A 25,205-nucleotide genomic window follows, 5' to 3' on the forward strand; every position below is an offset into this window, starting at 1 on the left:
GAACTTAACCAATTCAATCAAATTTCAAATCTAATCAAATCCTATAAAATTTTAAATGCTATAATTTAGTTGTGGCTTTAATTATGACCAAAGCACAGAAAATATATCCCTAATAATTTAAAATTGAGCTTACCTAATCTACATATTTGTTTTTTAAGGATTGCTGAACAAAAAAAGTTGAAATAGCCATTCATGATCAAAATTCTCTGGTTGATGAAATCAATATAAGTAGATGATTATGGTATATGTAAATAAATAGAAGTGAAAAGAATCTCTTCATAAAAGACATTGCTTTTTTGAGATAAATAATATATCATCAAATTTTAATTCTTGGTGGCTTTTTGAAGATATACTATTAATTTTGCCTTTTCTGGTTTCTTAATGCCTGCAAATATTTTTTTTTTTTTTTGTTACAGAAATATACTTCTTTGGGTTTTCCAAGGATTCTGTCAATGTTTTATTTATCGAAATGATTATCATTATTTGTATTAGTATTTGTGTAAGACATTCCTATAGACTGACTAGTCTTTCAGCCAGTCTACTCAGATTAGGTCCAACTTTGTGCTTTTTTCCCTTTTCAACTTTGTGTGTGTGTGTGTGTGTGTGTGTGTGTGTGTGTGTGTGTATGTATGTGTATGCACTTCTAAACAAAAATATTCTTACCTTTCTGAACATCATCCACTGTGAATCTGGCTCAACTTGCACTTTTTGTATGATCATTTAAAAATAATATTTCTATATTTGAATGGAGTTTTCCTGTTTAATAAGATGTGGGCAAAAACATAAAGCAAACAGAAAACTGAGCAGGGACTTGTTGATTTCTAAGGTTCAAGAAGGGTTGATTGAAAGAAATGCTCTAGTTTTTCCTAAGCAAACATAAAAAATTATGGTGGAAATGATTTCCCAACTCTTATAACCCAGACTAATGATTCTCTTATCCTGAAGGTGGCAGGAATAGGGTAAGACAACCAGAATTAAACTTCCTCTCTAGGTTCTAGTAAATGTCTTTTAGAGATTTATTGATGCTTCAAGATGATTCGTGTTTTTCCGATATTCCTACCTAAGGAATGATGGGAGAGATTAAAGCAAATAAAAAAGACTATATTTGTTTGTCTTCTGATTCAGAAAGATTCAAGATTACCCAAACTATATAACAGTATATATATATCTTCTTTTTCTAATGTTTGTCAGGCAGAACAAGATAATGGCCATCCTCTCCCTGCATTTGCTAGCCTTCATATTGAAATTTTGGATGAAAACAACCAGAGTCCTTACTTTACAATGCCAAGTTATCAAGGCTATATCCTGGAGTCTGCCCCTGTTGGTGCAACTATCTCGGACAGTCTCAACTTGACCACCCCTCTGAGAATCGTTGTCTTGGACAAGGATGTAGAGGATGTAAGTTGCATTTTTTTTTAATTTTCTACTAAGATAGGGTCAAATTAATGAATTTATTTATGTTTTTAAATTTGATGACAAAAATTTCTTTGAGTTTTATGGCAGGAAATAGAAACTAGAAATCTATGTAAATGAAACATTCATTGGTCATGGTGACATGATAAAGAAGATATTGGATGTAGACTCAGAAAGCTCTAGTTTGAAATCTTACTTCTATTTGACTAGCTCCATGATCATGGCTAAATCATAGCATTGTAAATAAGAATTTGAAAGGTTATTAGAGGATGACTAACTTTGTCTTTTATTTCATTTATGAAAGGCTTGTGGCTCCCAAACTTGTCCAAGGTTACACAGATAGTAAGTAGTAAAGACAAGATTCAAGTCCAGGCCCTCTGGATCTCAGTCTAATATGTTTTCTGCTCTGCCAAACTTCTGTACCTATGCTTCCCCCAAGCCAGAGAAGATCTGAGATCTACAGAAGTCTCCCTAAGACACATCTATCTAAGTTGTAGACAGGTCTTCATTTGGATTGAGGAGGATTTTAGATTTAGAGCTAGATATTAGAATCTAACAAAATCCAATGGTATTTGACCAACAGTTAAATGGAGCCATGATAATCTGATGGCATTGATAACTAAGGTGACTGTTGTGGGTTTCCAATATTCTTTGTAAATTAAACAATGATGGTTGAGTAGCACCAAAGACTGCAGTAGGTTACATTCTACCACTCTTAGGTTTTAGTTTTTCAGTCATGTCTTCATGACACTATTTTGTGGTATTAGGGTTTTTTTTTGGCATAGATATTGGAGCAATTTTCTCTTCCAGCTCATTTTAAAGATGAGCAAACTGAGACAATCAGAGTAAAATGACTTGCCTAGGTTCATACAGCGAGTAAGTGTCTGAAGTCTCAATTGAACTCAGGAAGATGAGTCTTCCTGAGTCCAGGTTTAGTACTCTGTTCGCTATTACTCCATTTAGTTGCTCCCTAGGTATTAACACTCCCCTCTTATAAATGAGGAAACTGAGACACAGAATTGTGCATAAATATGCCTGTGATCACAAACCCAATATTTTATCCTCTAGAATAAAACTATCTATTGTCACACATTTGACAGAAAATGCTTAAAATTCTTTAAATGTATTCTGTTTTCAACATCCTCAGGATGATACAAGAGATAGTATGAGTGTTTTAGAGAGTTAGCTTCAAGCCACAAAGTAATGAGTTCAAGTTCTTCTACATACTGTCTGTATGGCCTTGGATATAGTACTTATCCCCTTGATGCTCTAGGAAACTCTCTAAAATTATAAATTTTAAAGAAAGTACAGAATTATACTTCCTTCTTCCCAGAGTTCCTTTATCAATGAAATCACCTGTCCAGTCACTGTTGCTATCAGAGCACACATTTCCAAGAAGTGTTACATGCATCTAACACCCAGTAGAGATAAGGCTAATATTTGTAGATAAAATAGCTAAAACTATGTTTTGTTGATATTTTTGTCACGTCTGATTTGCTCACAGGTTCCACCAGGTGGCATTCCTGTAGGTAGTATTTAATGCTGTGTGTGGTTTTGTGTTTTGCAGTTTCATGATATTTGGGGGTGGGGGGGAGAGGGGAAGATTAGCATGTTTATTGATGTGATCTCTTCTCTTTTTCATTTTCTTTGGAAGATGCAGATTATTTTCTCCCTAACTATAGGACTATAAAGTTATTCTAAAACCATCAACATTTTAAATTACATATTAACCTATGTGTTGCCTAATACTCTTCCAAAGTTTCCGAGATAACAACTTTCTGAATTAACCAAATATCCAGATATCTACCAGCTGTGGATTGCATGACTTCATATACATAGTGCACCCAGGGCCATCCTCAGTCATCCCTGATCTATATCTGGCCACTGGACCCAGATGGCTCTGGAGCACAAAAGATGCTAGTGACCTGGCCCAATCCTTCCTCAATTCAAACAAATTCATTTACATATCATGGTATTATATTTTAACCTATGTGTTGCCTAATACTCTTCCAAAGTTTCCGAGATAACAACTTTCTGAATTAACCAAATATCCAGATATCTACCAGCTGTGGATTGCATGACTTCATATATATATATAGTATACCAGGGCCATCCCCACTCATCCTTCTCCATTTCTGGTCATTGGAACCAGATGGCTCTGGAGGACAAAGTGAGGTTGGTGACCTTGCCCAGCTCTTCCTCAATTCAAACCAATTCATTCACATATCATGGCATTCATTACCTCTATGATATGGCCCTCTTCAAGAATGAAGGACAAACAACATTTATGGAACATCTGTGTATCTATATATTTCTGTGTTTCATAGTCATAATAAATAACACATTCAATTTATATCCCAGCACTTCAAATTATGTGTGATTGCATCCATTTAGAAATTCCCTCCAACAGTTGCGATCCCAACCCATCATTACTTTAAACATCTTCTGCAACACCTTCTGATGTGCTCCCAAAAAATCCAGAATTTGACTTCATACTTAGGAGACCAGAATTTAGTTCAAAAATCCTTTAGGCTCTTCCAGTTCTAAACACAGACACTTAACTGATTGAAAGTTCTCTACAATGCCTTGGTTCTTTTCTTGTACTGCATGCATCTGCTAAATCTGTGTAACTGTGGTTTCTCTCTGTGTGAGCCAGGATGCAAATTAATCTCAGCATAAATAGCATTAAAATTAATGAGACAACATTCAAGCCCTTTGTCTCCCAGGCAGAGTGGAATCTGTGACATCTGCTTATTCGATTTGTTAGGTTAAAGACCAAACATCGACTAAGGTCAAGCAGTGGCGGGGGGAAGATTTAGAGAATTTGTAAATTGTCCGAGCTGTATTTCAATTCAATGAGTTAATTTGTAGTAGAAATAAATTCTTGTGTGATCTTGAGGACTTTGTCTAAGAGCTGTCCCAGCTTGCCATATGATAAGGATTTGGTGATCCAAACATAGAGGAATTTATTAATGAGCTCCAATGAAAATATAGTGCAACAAAGGGACTGATAACTTTGGGAATGGAAATATAAAGAGAAAGTTAGATTGTTCATGAATAATCCTTTGGTATAATATTAATTTACACTTGTTCTTCTATAGCTGACTTCATATATATATATATATATATGTGTATATATATATATATATATATATATATACACATATATATGTGTGTGTGTGTTTGTGTGTGTATATATATATATATATATACACACACATATATGTGTGTGTATATATACATATATATATATGTGTGTGTGTGTGTTTGTATGTGTATATATACATATATATGTATATATATACATATATATATATACATTTGTTTTCCTTCTCAAAAAAGTAAATTCTCAAACTATAGCTAGCAGAGATTTGAGTAATTCACTTAAATTTGTCATTCACTAGTAATATATAAGTCCACAAGTTAGTTACTCCAATAAATTAGCCTCATACATTTGGGCTTAGGCTTTTCTTAACTATTTATGCTGAAAATATCTTTTGAATCCATGTGGCACCTAGTAGTTGCTTTAAAAATATGTATTGATTGTTTTTTGATTAGTGTTTGATCTAAAATACTTTTATGTATGTGCCTTCAAATCTCAATATATTCAGTTAACATAGATCCAGGTGAAGATATTACATATGTAGAGAACACATTCTTTACAAGAAAAAAAAAAATAGTCCAAATCAGAAATCAGCTGTCAAAGATAATTCAGTATATTGTACTATTTTATACATGCACATATATGCAAATGTGTGTCTTTGTAACTAAGTATATATGGGTATGTATGTGTGTATATATGTATGTATACATACACATATATTTTGTTTCATAAAATTAAATGGAAAACAAAAGAAACATATTTTTGCTATGTTTGGTGCAGATTGAATAATTCATTGATTTATTCATATATTCATTGAACAAATAATTATTAAGCACTTTGCTTCTTCATCCTTTAAACACAGTGTTAATTGAGATGTACAACTTAAATATTATATTCTGTGTCTAAATCAAGGTTGCAGCATAATAAAAAGAAATAGTCCATATGTATAACCATTCAGTAGCCGAAATAATTGATTGATCTTATTATATACTATTGTACGCTGCCCCCCCAAAAAAAATGCCATGCTTGACTTGATCATCCAATTGCAAGTGCCCTCCTACCAAAGAATATATTATGGAATTATACACTGTTTACTTGTCTAGAGTCAATGAACTTTAGAAAATGTTTGAGACTGAACTCCAACCAACCTTCTATAACATAATTTCTTAACAGAATCTGACATTAAGCTGACATAGCTGATAACTGGCATCTAATTCACTTTAAAAATACTTTTATAAAGTCCTTTGAAATAATGCAGAAATATATACATAGGTTTTGTGGTTAATCTAAGTTAAACAGTAAAACTGTTATTTTTCTCCTATTTGCAATTCCACAGTTTCAATTACATGGTAGGCTAAATCGGGGCTCCATAAGTATTTGTTTTCTTTATATTTTTAAATGAAATGCCTTTAAATTGGGGTATTAACTTAGCTTGTTATGGTTCCATTTAACAACTGCTCTCTGCTTGTCCTACACACACACACACACACACACACACACACACACACACACACACCCTTATATCAAAGCTATGTGATAATTAAGAGTATTATTCTTTAAACTAACTCTGAATGTGGTATCATATTTGCATCACTCAACCATTTAAAATTGTTCAAAAATGATTTTAAATTGTGCTAATATGTCTTGCAGAATAGGTTACAAATGATACATCCACACATGTGGTTATAAATGTACATCCACACACACAGGGTGGAGAGGGAGTTGAAAACAGTTCTGTATATAACTCTAACTGGTTATATATAACTATCTTGAACAAATAAGTCACTTTTCAAGGACATAAATCTTGTGGGTTAACTGTTTTGTTTTTTTGTTTTGTTTTGTTTTGTTTTGTTTTTTCTGAGATGATTCCTTTCATTTACTGGAAACCACATTATTAATTCCAAGTCTCTTCTTTTCTTATCAATAATTTCCTCTTTTCCACATCCCTTCATTCTCCATATTCCAAGTATCTTCCTCTTGTCTTCTTTCCACATATAAATTTATTATTTTTTTCTGCTGCCCTGCAGTTTACTAATATAATCATTTCATTCATTAACTCATTTTGTGAGTTTTTTTTTAAGGGATGTACATACTAAAAATCTAGAAGCTTCTAAATGACAAATTAACTTTCAGGCATGACCTTTTTTGCCACACTCTGTCTCATAGACTATTTATCATTATCTTCATCTTTTCTTTCAGGCAATTCAGGTAAATTTGTGTATTTTCAGCTTAATGAGCTTAGACTCTTTAATTAAAATTGATCTTCTGTGATTGACTACTCTTGGAGACATTTTGTAGAATTAGAATGTGGTTCAATAATAAGTATAATCCATAGGGATATTTCTCCATGAGCTATTGAATCTCTCTTTCAACTAGTAGACTAGAAGAACTAGTAGAGTTCTTTCAATTAATAGACTAGTCCAACTAGTAGAGACAATGTGACATCCTGGAAGGGAGGCTTAATTTAATGAAGAACATTAGAGAGGAAACAGAGATGTGTAGATGCTGGGGGTGGAATACAGGGGTGAGGAAGTTAGTCATAAACCTTGGCAGTTGATAAGGAATTTCTTTATAAGTCCACATTTGCTATTCTAATGTAAGAAATATGGTAGTTAGAGATATGGAGTAGAAATATAGCAAATAAAATTTAGAGATCATATTAAACTCTTCAAATAAATGTTTAAAATCAGTAAACTATTACATCACAAACTTTTCTACAGATACACTGATCAACCCAAGTATCTAATGATCCCTCCAATTATAACAGCTAAAAAAACAGGCAAAGACAATAAACTATGGAATATTACACAGCTAAACTTCTCCACCTTCCTACCAAAAGAAAGGAAGTGCCACATCATCACATCTCATTTCATCTCAAGGAGGAGGAACTTTTTGATCTGAAGTTCAAAAAAGAACATTATATCACCCATAGTCATCCTGGGTCTGGGTCCTCTGACTTCCAGCACAGTGGGGAATAAGTTAGAGATCACCTGGTGATTTGGTAAATGATAGAAATGGGCTCTTTTTCTTTAAAAAATAATTGCATTTTTTACAAATCCTTCTTTCTTTTTATCTTTTCACACACCCGTTAATCACACAAATGAGTGTTTTCCATATTTTGCTGTTCCCTCGAAAGGATCAAACTTTTGTAGTCATTTTACTTCATCTATGAGTTACTGAGGTAAAAAATCTGCTTATTGTTTGGTGTGATAATTTATGTAATTCTTTGTCTATTTCGTATCATAAACTCTGAGATTGCTTCTAAGTAATGGACAAATGGCTCATTGAGCTCTTAATGAATATTATTTTTTTAAAAGACAAAAGACCCTGAAGTCCATCTTTTTCTGAATGACTACACCTCAGTCTTCACTGTGACTCCATCTGGTATAACACGCTACCTCACCTTGCTTCAGCCCGTGGACAGGGAAGAACAGCAGTACTACACGTTCTCGGTAAGCCTCCTAGCATCCCTGTAAAAATAATCCTGATGTGACAGAATGATGCTATTTTTCAAAAGTGAAATGGTCAGTGTATTGCAGGTAGGAGAGAAGCAGCTCAAAAAAATATATCAATAAGAAATACCTTATGCAGCTTTCTTCTCTTTATGACTATAAACCATAGGATGCATTCATTATTGCAGGTATCTGGACTTTACAGGTACTACATTTATTTTAATAATACCCTAATTCAGAGAAGTGAAGTGGTGCTGTGTTTAGCAAGTCAGCCTTAGAGTCAGGAAAACTTAATTTTAAGTGCTGTTTTGTACAAATGCTGACTTTGTGAACATAATCAATTAATTTGATCTTTCTGCTCTGATAAACTCTCTGTGATAATATTTTATAGGGTTACTAGAATTATACCATGGAGGGCATTCTTATAGTTGGCCTGAAATGCCCCCCAAAATTATGAAATTATAAATATATATATATATTATATGTATGTATATATATTATATGTATATATGTACATATATATACATACAATGTATATATTATATTTATATATATGTACATATATACATATTATATACATATATATATGTATATATATATATACATATATATATATATATATATATATATATATATATATATATATAATTCTCCAGTCTTAAGAGAGAAAGGAGGGGACAAAAAAGAGATAGAGACAGATACACAAACACAAAGACACAGAAACGCAGAGATACACACACACATACACACACACACACACACACACACAGAAATAAGGAATGAGAGATAAAGAGATGAGAATGGAGGGAAGGAAGAAGAGGAAAAGGATCAGAAAGAAAGAGATAAATACATTTGGATAATTCATTTCACTTTTCAAGTATTTTTCTATTTATTTTATTTTCTCCTTAAAATGATCCAACAGTTTTCTGACTATCATGGATCATTATTCAGTCTTAATAAGTAGATAAAGTTATATTTAAATGAAGGAAAAAAATTCTAAAATTCCTACATAATTCAGATATGTTCATCTACCCAGTTTTTCGCTTCCTGTACACTGATTCTAGTCCTGGGGATCAAATTGCTGTTTAGCCTGCCAACGGAGTTTTCCTAGAATCCCAAAACACTTTGTTTGTCATTGTACGAAAGTCTTGGTGCATATTTCTGGGTGTGTTTATAAGGAAAATAATTCTCTTTTTAATAGCAATAGCAATATACTAACAATAAACAGTAATGAACAGGAAAAAAGGTTTAGACAACCTTGTTTACATGAAGAAAAGTATCTTCTTCCCAGTTAAAATTAGAAGGGGGGAGAAAGTCTATTGTAAGAATGTGCTCTATTCAGTGACAATTCAAGTTAGGATTTCTTTATTAAAGCTACAGGGCTCTTTGTTTTCCTTTAAAGATAACTGCATTTGATGGTGTCCAAGAAAGCAGCCCTGTTACAGTCAACATCAAGGTGATTGATGCCAATGATAACACTCCAACCTTCCCTGCCATCTCCTACGATGTCTATGTTTACACAGACATGAAGCCTGGGGACAGCGTCATACAGGTAACCACATGTGGCAAGGGAATCATTCTTTGTAAGTGGCATTGATGTGGTGCTTTTGGAGTTCTAAATGGAGTCTATCCACATGTTCTTCCTCAAAGCTCAAAACATTATTCTCTTCTTGTAGATGGAGAAACTGAGGCTCAGAGGAACTCAGTGATGGTCTGTGATCACAGAGACACAATTTGAAAGATTTTTTTTTTATTAGAGTCCATGACACTATGTATTTTGCCATACTTTCATATTTCCATAGTTATTGAGATGCATTCAAGTTACTTCATCTGTACATTGAGGATTTGAAACAAAAAGAGGCTCTTTTTTATCCAGATTTAAAAATGGATGCTTCACTTCAAATATCTACCTCCCCACTGTTTTGTTTTTTTTTTTTCTGTTTGAAAAATCCTCCAGAAAATTCTGCAAATTTTCAACATGAAAAAGCTGAGAAATGAAAAATAATGTTTAGGTACAATTTGGTATGAAAATTCTCTCCACTGGATCTCATTGTCTCCTTTTTGATCTTTTTCCTCATTCATTTATATTCCCATTATCAAAGAGTAAAATCTCAATGTTCTTTGCTATAATTTAATCTGACCTCCTTTCACCTTGAAATGGATGAGCAAGAGACTAGAATCAAGGATTAAAATCATTTGTCCTTTCCATGTCTTCTATACTATGTGTGGAAAAAAATAAAACAATCATACGTGTTCCCTCAATATCAGTCAGAATGATATAAAGTGTCACAGAAAAGGATGGGTAGGAAGAGCAGAAACAGTAGAATAAATGGAAAACTTTTATTATACTAACAATAAACAGTAATGAACAGGAAAAAAGGTTTAGACAACCTTGTTTACATGAAGAAAAGTATCTTCTTCCCAATTAAAACAAACAAACAAAGCAATGAATCAATAAAAAGAAAAAGTACCTAATAAAAAGAAAAAGTACCTAATGGTCTAAAGACACATTTGTATCTATACAATATCTGATGCCAAATTGTGCTAATCACTAGCTGTGTGAATTATTTGGGGTAAATGACTTCAGTTCTTTGGATCTCAGTTTTCTTAAATGTAAAATAAGATAATGGGATAAAATATCCTCTCAAGTTCTTTCCAAATATCTAGCTTCTTTCCTGATTTCTGTTAAATTATTCCCCTTCTTAATTATCCAATGGATAATTACAATGAATAAAGGAATTTATAAACTATCTTCATAGTATCATATATTTGGAAGTCAGAGTGACCCAAGTGGTCATTGAGCCCTAGCCAGCCACTTTACAGATGAAGAAACTGAGACCAATAGAAGAGATGCTACTTTCCTATTAGTGATGATACCATGCCCAAGTCTTTGGGAAGTAGTTCAGATATATAAGAAGAATAAGTGGGAGATTTCATTATGTGTTCTGTGACTTCTGCTCAATGACAACTCCTCTTGGAACTCTTCTCTTGGCTTTGCTGGTCTATCTTTCCCTGATTCATTTAACTCTTGCTATTCCTCTGGACAGGCTAGACTCTTCTCTGTGGCTAAGCTCCTCCCATTGGGAATACCCAGGGCTCTCCTCTCAAACTCTTTTCTTCTTTTCCTCTATGGTAAACTCACTTTCCCCCATGGCTTCAGCCACTGGGAGATCTTACCTCTTGAATTATTAGGAACTTTAGAATCTCATCTAATCACCACATTTAATATGTAACATTCTGTTACAAAAAATAGCTTACTTTGAACAAAATAATGTCTCAATCACGTTGAGTCCCTCTGGCCCAGTAGATAGAGCACAAGGTCCATTATCGGAAAAACCTGAGTTCAAAGATGATCTCAGACATTTACTAGCATTTGACTCTGGGCAAATAATTTAATCTTTGTCTGCTTCAGTTTCTGCATATGCATAATAGGGAAAATAATAGCACTTATATTCTTTTATGCTTGTGAGGATTAAATAAAATAATTGTAAAGTGCTTAGTAGAGCTCTTGGCATAGAGTAAGTGTTATATAAATGTTCACTATTATTATTATTTATAAAAACTTCCAAACATTTAAGCAGAGATTGGTGTCTCTGCATATTTTTTTTAAATTTATAAGCCATTTCTAGTCAACCTTTGACATCTATGGCCAAAACAAATTCCATTTATAGGTAACATTTGAATAACAAAACAATAAATTGTATTGTTTGTAACAGATAAACAGATGGCAAGAAAGGAAGATGGAAAAGATACTGAGCTTTTAGTGGGACTTTCCTCAGACCAGGTTTTATTATCCCAACTGCCTGCAGAGTTGGATGATCTTCCTTGACATCTTCTCTTTCCATAGCTGAGTCCTACATTTTCTTCGAGAGTGTTCTAGAATGCATATTTGCTTCAATGACTTGAATCCATTCTTTCTCAATTCACTTAATAACTTGTAGATGATCCCTAGAGCATTTTGGAACTTTTTCTTGACCTTTTTAAACGTGATTTTTATGTAATGTTTGCCATACTTTGAAGGATTTTTCTACTTTTAATCTAAGGTCTATGAGGCTGATTGGGCATATGATCACTGGAATGGATTTAAATGGAACAGAACTGAGCAAATCAACTATTCTATATTTACATGTAGAAAGGAAAACTGAGGCCGAGAGTAATTAACCGAGTAGTTCAGTATCACGTGTTTCTCAGCAATAAAGTGACAGAGTCAGAATACTTCTGGGTGTCCAAAGAATCAGAATAGATGCTGATAAAGGATTGGGTCACCTCCTCCAGCTGGGTCAAAGAATGTTGTATTTAAGTTGTGATCTGTAAGAAGTATAATGATTCCAGCCGCTAGAACTGGTAGAGATAAGAGAAGAAGAACTGCTGTAATCATCACTGATCAAACGAAAAGTGGTGTTTGGTATTGGGATATAGCAGGGGGGTTTATGTTAATAATGGTTGTGATGAAATTAATAGCCCCTAGAATGGACGATACTCCTGCCAGATGGAGTGAGAAAATAGCGAGATCTACTGATGCTCCAGCATGGGCTAGATTTCCTACCAGAGGCGGGTAAATGGTTCATCCTGTACCAGCGCCTGCTTCAACTGTTGAAGATGCAAGCAGTAGTAGGAAAGATGGTGGTAGAAGTCAGAAACTCATATTATTTATTTGAGGGAATGCTATGTCAGGAACCCCAATTATTAGTGGTACCAGTCAGTTACCAAATCCCCCAATTATAATAGGTATCACTATAAAGAAAATTATAACAAAGGCATGGGCTGTAACAATTACATTGTAGATTTGATCATCACTGATTAGAGTTCCGGGTTGCCCAAGTTCTGCTCGGATGAGGAGGCTTAAGGCTGTGCCAATTATGCCTGCTCAAGCACCAAACAGTAAGTAGAGAGTACCAATATCTTTATGATTAGTAGAGAATAGCCATCGAGTAATGAACATAGGTAAAATGGCTGAGTATAAGCATTGGACTGTAAATTCAAAGACAGAGACTAAATATCTCTTTTTACCATTAAACTGAAGTCAAGTGTTCAGGTGCTTAGCTGTTAACTAAGAGTTAGTGGGATAGATACCCTCCAGTTTAGAGGCAAAGGGGTGATCATTGAGACTACCCCTGGGGACTCCCCGCCTTTTTTTCACAAGGCCTGGAGTCTCTGGTTGTATTCAAAGGCTAGGTGATTTAACACCTACTTAAGGCTTTGAAGGCCTTTGGTCTAGTTGGAACCTAAGCCTTTAGGTTGGCTTTGAAGTATATAATACTTTGAATTGCAAATTCAAAAAAGTAGCTTAAGTGCTGCCAAGGTCTGGGGTGAGAACTTAGCTTAATTAAAGTGCTCAATTTGATTCAAGTGAAGCAAGATAAAGTCTTGTAGTTCTTAGTTATGTTAGTGTGATAAATATAGGGGTAAGTGGGAGTAATAATGAAGAGATGATGGTGGCTGTAGGGATGATAGTAGTGGGTTTTATTGAGTGGTTGAATCACTGTATTTTTGAGTTATTAGTGGATGGGAATATGGTAAGGCTTGATGCATAAATAATTCGTATATAAAAGAATAGATTAAGTAGGGTGGAAAGAGCTATGATGGTGGCGGTGGTGATGTTTCCGTTGTAGATAAGTTCTTGAAGAATAAGTCATTTGGGCATAAATCCGGTGAGAGGTGGAAGACCTCCTAAGGATAAGAATGTTAGGAGAATAATAATAGTTGTTGGGGTGGATTTGTTTCATAGGCTTCCAAGAGATTTTACTTTAGTGGTATTCATGATGTTAAGGGTTAAGAATGTGGTCAGTGTGGCGATAATATAGATAGTTAGATTAAGGATTGTTATTGTGGGGTTAATGTGAACAATAACTACTATTCAGCCTATATGAGCAATAGAAGAGTAGGCTAGGATTTTTCCTATGTGGGTTTGGTTTAGGCCTCCTCATCCTCCTAAAATGGTTGATAGAAGTGTGAAGGTAATAAGAATGTTTATGTCAAGACAAGGGGCAATTTGGTAAATAATGGCTGTGGGAGCAATTTTTTGTCATGTTAGAAGAATTATTCCGGATAGGAGTGAAATTCCTTGTGTGACTTCTGGTACTCAGAAGTGGAAAGGAGCTAACCCTAGTTTTATAGAGAGTGCGAGAGTTATAGAGGTGCTAGCTCGTTGATCGGAGAGTTGGAATAATGTTCATTGGTTGGTTGTTCATGCATTATATATAATAGCGAACATTATCACTATTGAGGCGGTGGCCTGTGTAAGGAAATATTTTGTTGTGGCTTCTGTAGTGTGAGGGTTATTGGGAAGAGTTATAAGAGGGATGATTGCTAGTGTGTTAATTTCTAAGCCTATTCAAGCTGTGAACCAGTGGTTGCTGAATAAGGTAAGGCATGTGCCGATCAAAAGGCTTAGGGATAAAATGATTAATCCATATGGGGACATTAGTATGGGAAGGGTGTGAACCAACATTTTCGGGGTATGGACCCGATAGCTTATTTAGCTGACCTTACTAGGATGTGGTGTAATGGAAGCACAAAGGGTTTTGAGTTCTTTAATATAGGTTCGAATCCTATCACTCTAGAAATAAGAGGGCTTGCACCTCTATTTTTTATCCTATCAAGATAACTCTTTTGTCAGACATATTTCTGTTTCTATAGTTGTGGGGAGATACATGATAAGGCAATAGGAAGGGAAATGAATCATAGGCAGAGTGCTAGTGTTAGTGGAAGAAAGTTTTTTCATAGAAGGTGCATGAGCTGGTCATAACGGAATCGTGGGTATGAGGCTCATACTCATAGGAAAGCTATAGTAAGGAATAGTGTTTTTAATATAAAGGTGATGGAGTCGATGTGAGTTAGATTTGTGGTAAGGGAAGATCCTAGGAATAGGGTTGTTGTAATAGCATTTATAGCAATGATATTTGCATATTCAGCTAGGAAGAATATGGCGAAAGGGCCGGCTGTGTATTCTACTTTGAAGCCTGAGACTTATTCGGATTCTCCCTCGGTTAGGTCAAAAGGTGCTGGTTAGTTTCTGCTAGTGTGGAAATATATCATATTATAGCTAAAGGTCATGTCGTAATAATTAGTCATCAGTTTTCTTGAGTAGTTGAAAGAGTTTTTAGGGTGAAAGATCCATTGATTAGTATTATGGATAGGAGAATAATGGCAAGAGATACTTCATATGAGATGATTTGTGCAACTGCCCGTAGAGCTCCGATAAAGGCGTATTTTGAATTTGATACTCATCCAGACCATAGAATTGAGTATACAGAAAGACCTGAAAGTGATAGAATAAAGAGAAGTCCCAGGTTCAGGTCTAGTAGTGTATTAGGCATGAGTAGTGGGGTCCAGATTGTTAGGGCAATGGAGAGGGCTAAAATAGGGGCGAGAATAAATATTAAAATGGAGGAGGTTAGGGGGGCGTAAAGGTTCTTTAGTAAATAGTTTTATGGCATCTGTGAATGGTTGTAAAAGGCCATAAGGCCCTACGATGTTTGGTCCTTTTTGAAACTGTATGTAGCCTAACACTTTACATTTAATAAGAGTGAGAAAGGCAACGGCCAGGAGAATTGGGATAATATATAGTAGTAGGTTTAAAATAAACATTTATTAAGAAGAGGGTTTGAACCTCTGGGATTAAAGGCTTAAGCTTTATGCAATTACCAACTTTGCCATCTTAGCAACCCTGTTCTTGGGAAAAATAGAGAAGTTGAAATAGAATATTGAGATGAATTCATATGTTAGTTCTAGGGCTCATTAGGGACGTTGCCCCCATTTCTCTTGTCCTTTCGTACTGGGAGAAATTACTTACAGATAGAAACCGACCTGAATTTCTCTGGTCTGAACTCAGATCACCTAGGACTTTAATCGTTTAACAAACGAACCATTAATAGGGGCTGCACCATTATTTATATGTGGATGCTGTGACTCTATGTAGAGGTTGTTTGATTTTATCACACTATTAGAATTGGAAGACCTGATTTCAATGTGGATTTCTCTGGGCAAATTCCTCTACCTTTGTGGGTCCAAGGGATTGTGTTTTGAGGTTCTTTTCCTTTCTGAAAGTCAATGATCCTAATTGCCAAATCTCTGTCTCAACCCTTTGACCTTTCTCCCAACTTCAGGCCCATAGTAGCTTGCTGACTCTTTCCTCTTGGATGTCCCAAAATCATCACCTACTATTTTCCTTGTCTAAACCTAAGCATATCACTGTTGAGACATGATGGTATAGTGAAGAAATCGCTGGCTTTGTAATTCGTCTTAATTACCAGCTCTGGGACTTACAATGTATGTGACCAAAGGTTCTTACTTCCCTGTGGGAATTAGACTGCATAACTTGTGTGTACCTTTTAGCTTGATGATAATCTGATTATATGTACTCTGAAAAAAATGCACTCTAGATAGTTAATATAAAATAGGCTTTTCCTTTTTATCATGTCAACTATTAAATCATAAACTTTTCAACAAGATAAGTCATAGAGACGATTAAAAATGCATCGGCTTTAATTTCTATTAGTATTAACCAAGAAAATAAAACTTTCCTTTTTGATATGGTTTCTAAAGGGATATTCTAGTTGGCTTCCTTCATGAACAATGTTTTACTATAACATTTTTTTAATTAGACCTTTCTTTTATTTTTATATATGGTTTCAGCTTGGGAATAAAAGTAAATTTATAGGAAAACAAATCATCAAGGACTAGAAACTCTTAAAACAACAAATATCCTATGGTACATTCTACAGCTCAGTCTATATTTGCTCAGGAATTCAATGACTTTGGGAGTATTTGGAAAGGATTATTTCCTCATATAATTTGTTTACAATACAAATTCTCATTTGCCTATGTAAATGTATATTTAATGTATAGTTATAGTAGAAATGTAAATTTTAAATGTAATCACATGTATAAGTTCTACTTTAACATCTCTGCTCTTATTTCAAATAAAAAAGAAAATATTTACTATTAATGCCATATTTTCAGGTTATAAAGTGTTCACAATTTTTAGAAGTTACTAACATGGAATGTGGATATAATTTTAAGACGCTAATAATATAATGATATCAATCAATCCCTAATAAGAACAATGCAATTAATAATCAATAAATCAAAATAAAATTAAATAAAATTTTATAATGAAGTTTTATTATTAATGAATTTTTATTATTAATTATAATAACTAGCAATTATAAAGCACTTACAGTTTGCAAATAATATATAATATATAATATTATATTATATATATAATATAATATTATATATATATTATATATATTTGAATTTGTTATATATAACAATATATATATTTGAATATAATATATATAACATATAATATATATATAATAATATATAATGTTATTTTACTTGATCCTCTCAACAATTTTGCAAGATAAGTGAAATTATTTTCTCCATTTTACAGATAAAGAAATTAAGATAAATAAAGATTTTTAATGATTTACCCAGGGTTACACAGCTAATAAGTGTCTGACATCTGCTTTAAATATTTTTCTACTTATAGGTCCTTTCCCCTTTTTTTTATGATCTTTTGAAGATACAAACCTAATAGTCATATGTACAATTTAATTTCCCTTTGGGTACAGTGCCAAAATGCTCTTTAAAATGGTTGGCTCAGTTTACAACTCCACCAACAAAGCATTCATGTCCCAATTTTCCCTATCTTCTCAACACTTACTTGGCATGTTAGCCAATCTTAAATATATGAAGTGCTACCTCAGAATTGTTTTACTTAGAGATGCAATTTTAAGATGTATTTTTAAAAATCTTTGATATTAATAAGCAACACACAAAAAAAAATAAGTTTAGTTGTAGTTCCAGCTTTATAACTAATAATATGGCTTTATATCCCGAATGCTCAGAAATATGGGCTCTTATAAAGAAGGAGGAGAAATAAAAGAAGAATATACAGCAAAAATAATAATCCCTACTCTTAAGAGAAGTTCATTAAATATCTATGACATAATCAATCATCTTACTATTCTTGAGAATGCAGAACAAATGGAATTTGGCATAATTTGTCAGGGGGTACAGGATAAGAATTTTACCTTTATACCCCAATGATCTGAGCTTTCTTAGTCTTAGTTTCCTCATATTAAAAATAGAGATGAAAATAGAACATATATAAAGGTTCATTTGTTGTTAAGAGCTGATTTTGATTTTAAATTTTTTTTCAATTATAAATATAGTTTTCAACATTCATTGTTATAAGAATTTGAGTTGCAAATTTATTTTTTTTCCTCCATTCTTTACCTCCACCCTCCCCAAAACAGCAAGCAATCCAAGATAAATTATATGTCATTGTGAGGATGAAATAATGTAAATCTCTCTGAGCATTCCTTTAAAGTCTTATTTGCTGACCCATCATCCATAAGATGCAACCTAATTTTTCATATTCTCCAAAGATATAACTCAGTTCCCATTCTTTTCTCTACAATTTCCCCAAAAGTAACTTCATAAATTCCCATGACCTTAATTAGCTGGTGGTAGTTATAATATTATCATATACTATTAAAATTAATTTGTTGTCCTATATGCTTATCAAATTCATGATGTTCAAAAGAGAACTCACATTTTCCCCCTATATTTACCCCTCTTCTAAACTTTCCTGTTTCCTTTGAGTGTACCACTGGCCTTTAGGACATAACACCAATATCCTCACTCTCATTTACTCCATAGATATGCACTTGTTAACCAGATAAGCTACTTAGCATCTCTCTCAGCTTTAGCATTTTCTCTTTTTTTCCTGTGTCTTTCAGATCCTTGTTAACTTTCACTTGCATTATTTTGATAGCCTTCTAATTGACCTCTATACCTATAACCTAACCTTTCAATCCACCTTTCACAAGCTCCAGTGTTCCCATGAACACTTTTAAGAATAGTGATGTTCCAAAAGTCCAGGTCTACTTAGGTCATTCTCTTAATAAACTCTGGTGGTTCCCTGTTGCCTATGGAAACAAATTCAAAATTGTTCATTTTCCCATTAAAAGTACTTTAGACTATGACCCCAAGCTATCTTTTCAGTCATGTTCAATATTAGTTCCCTTCTCATTCTCTATAATTTAGTCAAAATGTTGTTTTTAATGTTACCCAAGGGGGCTCCATTTCTTATATCCATTTTTTTGCACTGTTGTTCCTTCATATATGAAATTTACTGTTAATTCACTTTCATTTCCTAAGACTTCTAGTTCCTATTCTCAGGTCAAACTTGATCTTTTGCAGGAAAACCTTCCTGATTACACCAGCCGTTATTCCCATTATCTCCTCACAAATTAGTGTGTATGGAGTTTGTGAATATTTTTATATAGCTATAAATATACTTGCTGTCTTCCCTAATAGAATGTAAGGTCCTTGAGGGCAGGCAATATGTCACTTCTGTCTTATACTTTATTATATCCTCAGTACTTTATGCTGTGCTTAACATAGAATATATTTTTGTTGATTAGTTTTCTAGTTGGTTAATATTGTTTATGAATTATTTATCATTCTCAATAATATAATATCACCTGAAGATCTGGCAGAATTAGGACAGTTAAAGTCAGGAGAGCACTGAGATTATCTACTCTTTTTCAGGTGTGTGAATTTCACAATATCTGCTTAGGTTTCTTCAGTGAATCAGCACAGAGCCAGTTTACTACCCATAATTTCCAAATGATACCTCTTTAATCCAAGGGTGTTGGTTGTCCTGTTGGGAAATAGTCTATAGTAACATAACCACCTGTTGTTTTGAGGTCTAAAATGAGATGTTTATCATAGAATCATGTAAAACAATCTGACACTTGCCCTTTGCATGCCACAATTAAGGAATCCTGAGGAAATAACTAACCAATAATGACTGGAGTATCTTTATGTACCTCCACCTCATAGAATTACTTAATTAGTAAGTCTTGCTGGGAGCAGAGGGCCTTTTTTCTTTTATTAAGTCATCAAGTACTTTTAGTCTGAGAATTATACCTTTAGGGAACAAATATCCATAGAGATTGATTTATATTATTATATTATTATTGTATTATTATTGTTATATTATCTCTAAAAAAACTGATTTCAAAAAAAAATCTCAGTGGCTTAGAAAGTGTTAACTCAAGGCATCATTTTCAGATATGGCAGCAGAGTCGATTTTTAGTAAAGGAATCATAGCAACATCTTTCATGGAGTATAGGGAAAATTATAAATGTTGATAATCTTAACTCCACTGCACAATGACATTCATTTAAGATGTCGACAAATTGTATCCAAAGCCAGAATTAGTCAGACCTTTGTACTAATGGAAAACATGGCAGTTCTCTGAATTTTCATAAATGGTCCATTACCCTTTCTGAGGATAAAAGAACTTCAAAGGTAGTCATTGTCTAAAGAAAATGGGAACATTACTGATTAGTTAATGTAGAAATGATTCTGCAACTGGCTTTACAAAGTCTTCTAGAGCATAGCTTATCACACAAGAAAATAAATGCATGCCCTTCCTTTCCTGTCCTCTCCTGCCCTGTCCTCCTGTCCTAATGGCTTGCTTTCTCTCTCTTTTCTATTTCTCTCTGCCTTCAAATACATAAATATTATATATATATATATATATATATATATATATATATATATATATATATATATATACATATATATATATGTATATATGTTATATCTCCATACCTATATGTATATGTATAAACACACATATAAGTACAAATATCTGTGTGTACCAAATGTTTGTGTATATAATCTATATGTCTATGAGATCATGAGCTTTATATTTATATATCTTGCAGAAAGATGACAAAATAGAATATAGCAAATTTTTTAAAATTATATACTGAGAAATAGAAACAAAACATAACAAAAGACCCAATTGAAAAATGGAAGTCTTCATACTATTTCTTGTCCCACATTTTTCTCTCCAGCCACTTGTTTTTGTTCACATAGAACCCTTCTCCTATTTCCATGCCACTTTACAAGTTGGCCCATGTCTAGCAAACCCTCCATTTCCAAATCTGCCTCTTAGAAAAGTGATGTCAAACTAAATATAAACAGGAGTCACTAGATCATCCAAGCAGCTTTGCCAAATGCAATAAAATATTAACATTCTTTTTTTTTTTTTTTTTTCCCCTGAGGCTGGGGTTAAGTGACTTGCCCAGGGTCACACAGCTAGGAAGTGTTAAATGTCTGAGACCAGATTTGAACTCGGATCCTCCTGAATTCAAGGCTGGTGCTCTATCCACTGCACCACCTAGCTGCCCCACATTATTTTCTACAATATTTAATTGATTTATTTTGCTAAATATTTTCCAATGATATTTTAATCTGATACTAGTTACACTTGGAAGTGTTGCTGATCTCAGTATAATCCCATCCTTAATCCCTCTGCCTCAGAATGTCATGGCTTCTTTGAAGCCTCATTCAGAAACTATTTCCTATAGTATCCTGATCTCCCTTTTGCTCCATTATGATCATATCAGTAACTAATGGTAGATAGCATAGAATGCCAAGAGAGTCTTTTCCCTTCTCACATTGTTGGTCAGGCAAACTTTTGTCTTATCTTGTCAAAAGTATTGTAGTGATTTTCCAATTTTCCCTCTATTTCACAAATAAGAAAACTGTGACATGCTGTTTTTTTCACCAATAAGTTTTTAATCTATTGTACATCTATCATACATTTCTCCTTTTGGATTAGTCACTTCTTTGAACACTAAGATTTCAGTTTTTTCATCTATAAATGACAGGAGTAGGCTAGATGATGTTAAAAACTAAGCTGCCTGTTTGTGAAACTCAGGGTTTTCTGGACCATCTCCAACAGATGTTAGGTCCCATGGGAGAATAAGAGATAGACGGTTTTGATACAGTATAATATGTCCACGATATGTAGAATTTCAAAGTTTTGCATTGACCATGTATCTTTATGAATTTATGCTTCTTTAGTCTTATGGGAAATGATCTTTACTTGATAAAGTGAATGAAAACACATGAAGATATAGAATAGCTATTGGAAAAATAATTATTAGGCACTTACTAGATTCTGTGCCCTGTGAATATGAAGATAAACAATGATTCTGACAAATCTTCAGGCCAGAAGAGTTTGAGAGGGATGTAGATTACTTAAAAAGCCATAATGTAGGTTATTCTGAGTTAATTGCATTGAGAATGATTAGATAAAATGAAATGAATAAGAAGAGAAAAGTTACTTGGAACTATGGACAGGCTTCTGCAAAGGCTTTAAAGAGTGACTGACTAGTACCTATAAACTTTATCTCAATTTAGATAACCCTGTGAGGAAGTCATTGAAGGTATTACTGTGCCAAATTTACAGATTGGGAAAACTAAGCTCAGAAAGTTAAACTTAGAAAGCTTAGAGTCACAAATCTAGTAAGTGTCAGACACAGGATTTGAATCCAGGGGTACTTGATTTCAAATATAATGTTCTATGTATTGTATCATCAAGGGCTTATTTATTGAAGAAGGGAGAAAGGGGCTAATTACAAAACTTCTATCATTATAATCCAATCAAGAGTCAACAGGGATCTGAATCAAAATCTGAATCAAAAAAAAATCAAAAAAAGCAACCAATCAGAAAGGGAATGAGAAATCAAAATAGGAGTTGGGAAGTGTTTGCAATAGAGAAGTTAGGCACCATGGGAAGAACTGAGTCTGAGCAATTGATGAAGATAATGTCAGCATCCACTGAGACGAGCAATGGATAGAGGGACAGGTTTGAGAAGGTAACTGATGAGTTCATCATGGAAACAAAAAATGATTACAAGTGTATACTTGAATGAATTATTTTGTAAAGTTAAATCATTCCTTAAGGCAGCTAAGTGGCAACCTAGCTGCACAGACTAGCTAGTAGGGAATCTGATAACCTAGAAGAAGTAATTAATAATAATAATGATAATAACAATAGCATGTACATAACACTTTAGGTTTTGAAAAGCTATATGCATGTTTCTCATGTGATCCTCACAATCGTGCTATGAATAGGTTCTATTGATATTCCCATTTTGCAGATAAGGACTCTGAGGCAGACAGAGTTTAATTGACTTCACACAGCTATTAAGTTTCAGAAGTAGGGTTTGTACAAGTTTGTCTGACTCCAAGAACAACTCCACTGGGCCATTTCTCTCACTCAATGTCTTTAAACCAAAGTTTCATTAGCTCTTGTCAGGTGTGTTACAGAGCGGGGCCCTTTTCACATTCGGGTTAGACTTGACTGTCTCCAAGGTCCCTTTCATCTCTGCAATTCTGTCTCATAAAATGCATTACATCAAAATGATAGGTGCTATTTTTCTTATTGAATACAGAAGCAGGACAAATATCTGACTGTTGAGTACAGCCGTTGATTTCACCACCGTGGGTCTCTTGTGGATCTTTCATATAACTTCAAAGGAAGAATAATTTCAGAACTCCCCTCACTCCCATCTAGACCAACCCATATATCATTTCAGGGGAGGCACAATCTTATTTTACCCTGCTCTTAAGAACTTTCCAACTGGTTAACTTGCCTGAAAGTTTGGTATTATTTTACCACTGTGCTGTGTCAGAAGCTGTAGTGCCCTAACCTTAATGTATATTCTTTTGGTTCATTTGCTCACTGGAAACTTCCATCTAAACCTCCATCTCTATTAGATTTTTGAGCTTTTTGCCAGCAAGGATTTTATTTATTTATTTTTATTTTTGCCTTTCTTTGTATTCCCAACACTTACCTCAATAACTGGCACATAGTAGATACTTGATAATTGTTTTTTGAATGACTCTTGAACCATCCAGATGGTTGATCAGTAAGTGCAGTAAATCTCTGTCCCAAGCATCAGTCTATAAACTTATCCTCAGAAATAAAATTAAACTGAAGGGCAAAGAGGCAGAAGCATGGATCATTCTTTTTTTTTTCCTTCTTTCTTGATTCTTTAATTAGAAAAAACAGGTCTTCTGTAACCATAACAACTAGCAATTGCTAAGTATTGAGTTAAATCATTGTTCTCCTCTAGTTAGTGGGACCCTGTCAGTTGGGTCTTACCTTGGTTTCCTTTGCTGACTGACCTTGGTTTTGAATAATCAATAACCTCTTGATATATTTGCATCTTAATGTGGAAATAGCCTGACAGAGGGGGCTATTAAGGTCACAACAATACAATTCCCCAACGACTTGATAATTCCAAAATCAGCTGGAATTATGAATGGCTAAAAATCAGCCAGCAGGTCCAAATGATTGGATTAGTCCCTATTGGCAATCTACTTCTCAAGTGTCACATTTTGCCCCATCTTTTCTTTCTTCTTCCCAGATTCACCCTTTGAACTCTTCAGTTATTAAGTACCTACCACTGCCCTTAAGCTTATGTTGGGTGGAAAATGGGCATAAATATAAACATAAAATCTATACTACATAAATAAAATACTTTTGAACTGGGAAGGAATTGGAGGATCGGGTAGGTGGCACTTGGAATAAAGTAGGTATTCTACCCATGAGAGAGCCTGCTCTGCAAGGTCTTTCTCAGAACTCTGAGTAAGCAAAGGTCTGCTTTGCTCAGACTACAAGAGACAGTCTGATTTAAAGCCTAGAGACTAGAGGTTGAATGCTGTTTGGTGAGCAGGCCCAATTTGCTGCTGATATAGAATACATTTTTCTTCTTTTTGCAGGAATAGTTGTGTTCCTGGCTGTCTTTCCTGCTTTTTTTTCTGTCTTTATCAGGAGGAAGAGTAAGGACATGGAAAAGGAATTAGACAAACAGGAAAAGTGAGCTTCATGTCTCAAAGAAATTCTGAATTCAGCCTGTTATAGTTTAGGGATGGTTCCCCATGATTTTTACTATTTCATATGAGCAGTGATTCTGATGCTTCTTATCTCACACTTTTTGCAAAAGAGTCCCTCACAAAGATCTTTTCATATCAAAAGTTTCTATTATTCAATCCTACTCATCAGCAAATTACATAATTGAGTAATCTTACCACAATTTAAAATTTAAAGAAGGTTACTGCAATCCAATAAGCATTTATGAAATGCTGATGTTATTTGTTGTTGTTGTTTGGCCTTCATTTTCAAATAGGACCATAATATCAGGGAAGTGATCCCATGTGAAAGTGAATTGCATTTGAGTGCAGCGTCATCTGCCTCACTTTCCCCTCCAGAGTGATCAGATATAGGTCAAAATGACTAGAAATGGCCCAGGATGAAATGGAAGACCTTGCCATTTTTAGATATCAGGCAAGAAGTAGCCTAATCTTTAAGTCAGGAAGGCCTGAGCTAATGGCTGTGACCCTGGGCA

The 25,205-nt window shown here is 34.0% G+C and overlaps 1 protein-coding gene across 1 annotated transcript in view; it reads left to right on the forward strand.

Moving 5' to 3' along the window:
- Positions 1 to 25,205, forward strand: part of PCDH15 (protocadherin related 15) — a 2,229,510-nt gene that overhangs the window by 1,796,359 nt on the left and 407,946 nt on the right. Inside the window, exons 15-17 of the mRNA XM_074297067.1 lie at positions 1,192 to 1,398; positions 7,834 to 7,968; positions 9,371 to 9,520. Coding sequence (XP_074153168.1) covers positions 1,192 to 1,398; positions 7,834 to 7,968; positions 9,371 to 9,520 — 492 coding nt within the window. The remainder of the gene's footprint in view (positions 1 to 1,191; positions 1,399 to 7,833; positions 7,969 to 9,370; positions 9,521 to 25,205) is intronic.

This window comes from Sminthopsis crassicaudata, chromosome 2, assembly GCF_048593235.1.
Source record: "Sminthopsis crassicaudata isolate SCR6 chromosome 2, ASM4859323v1, whole genome shotgun sequence".
Classification (NCBI taxonomy): Eukaryota; Metazoa; Chordata; class Mammalia; order Dasyuromorphia; family Dasyuridae; genus Sminthopsis; species Sminthopsis crassicaudata.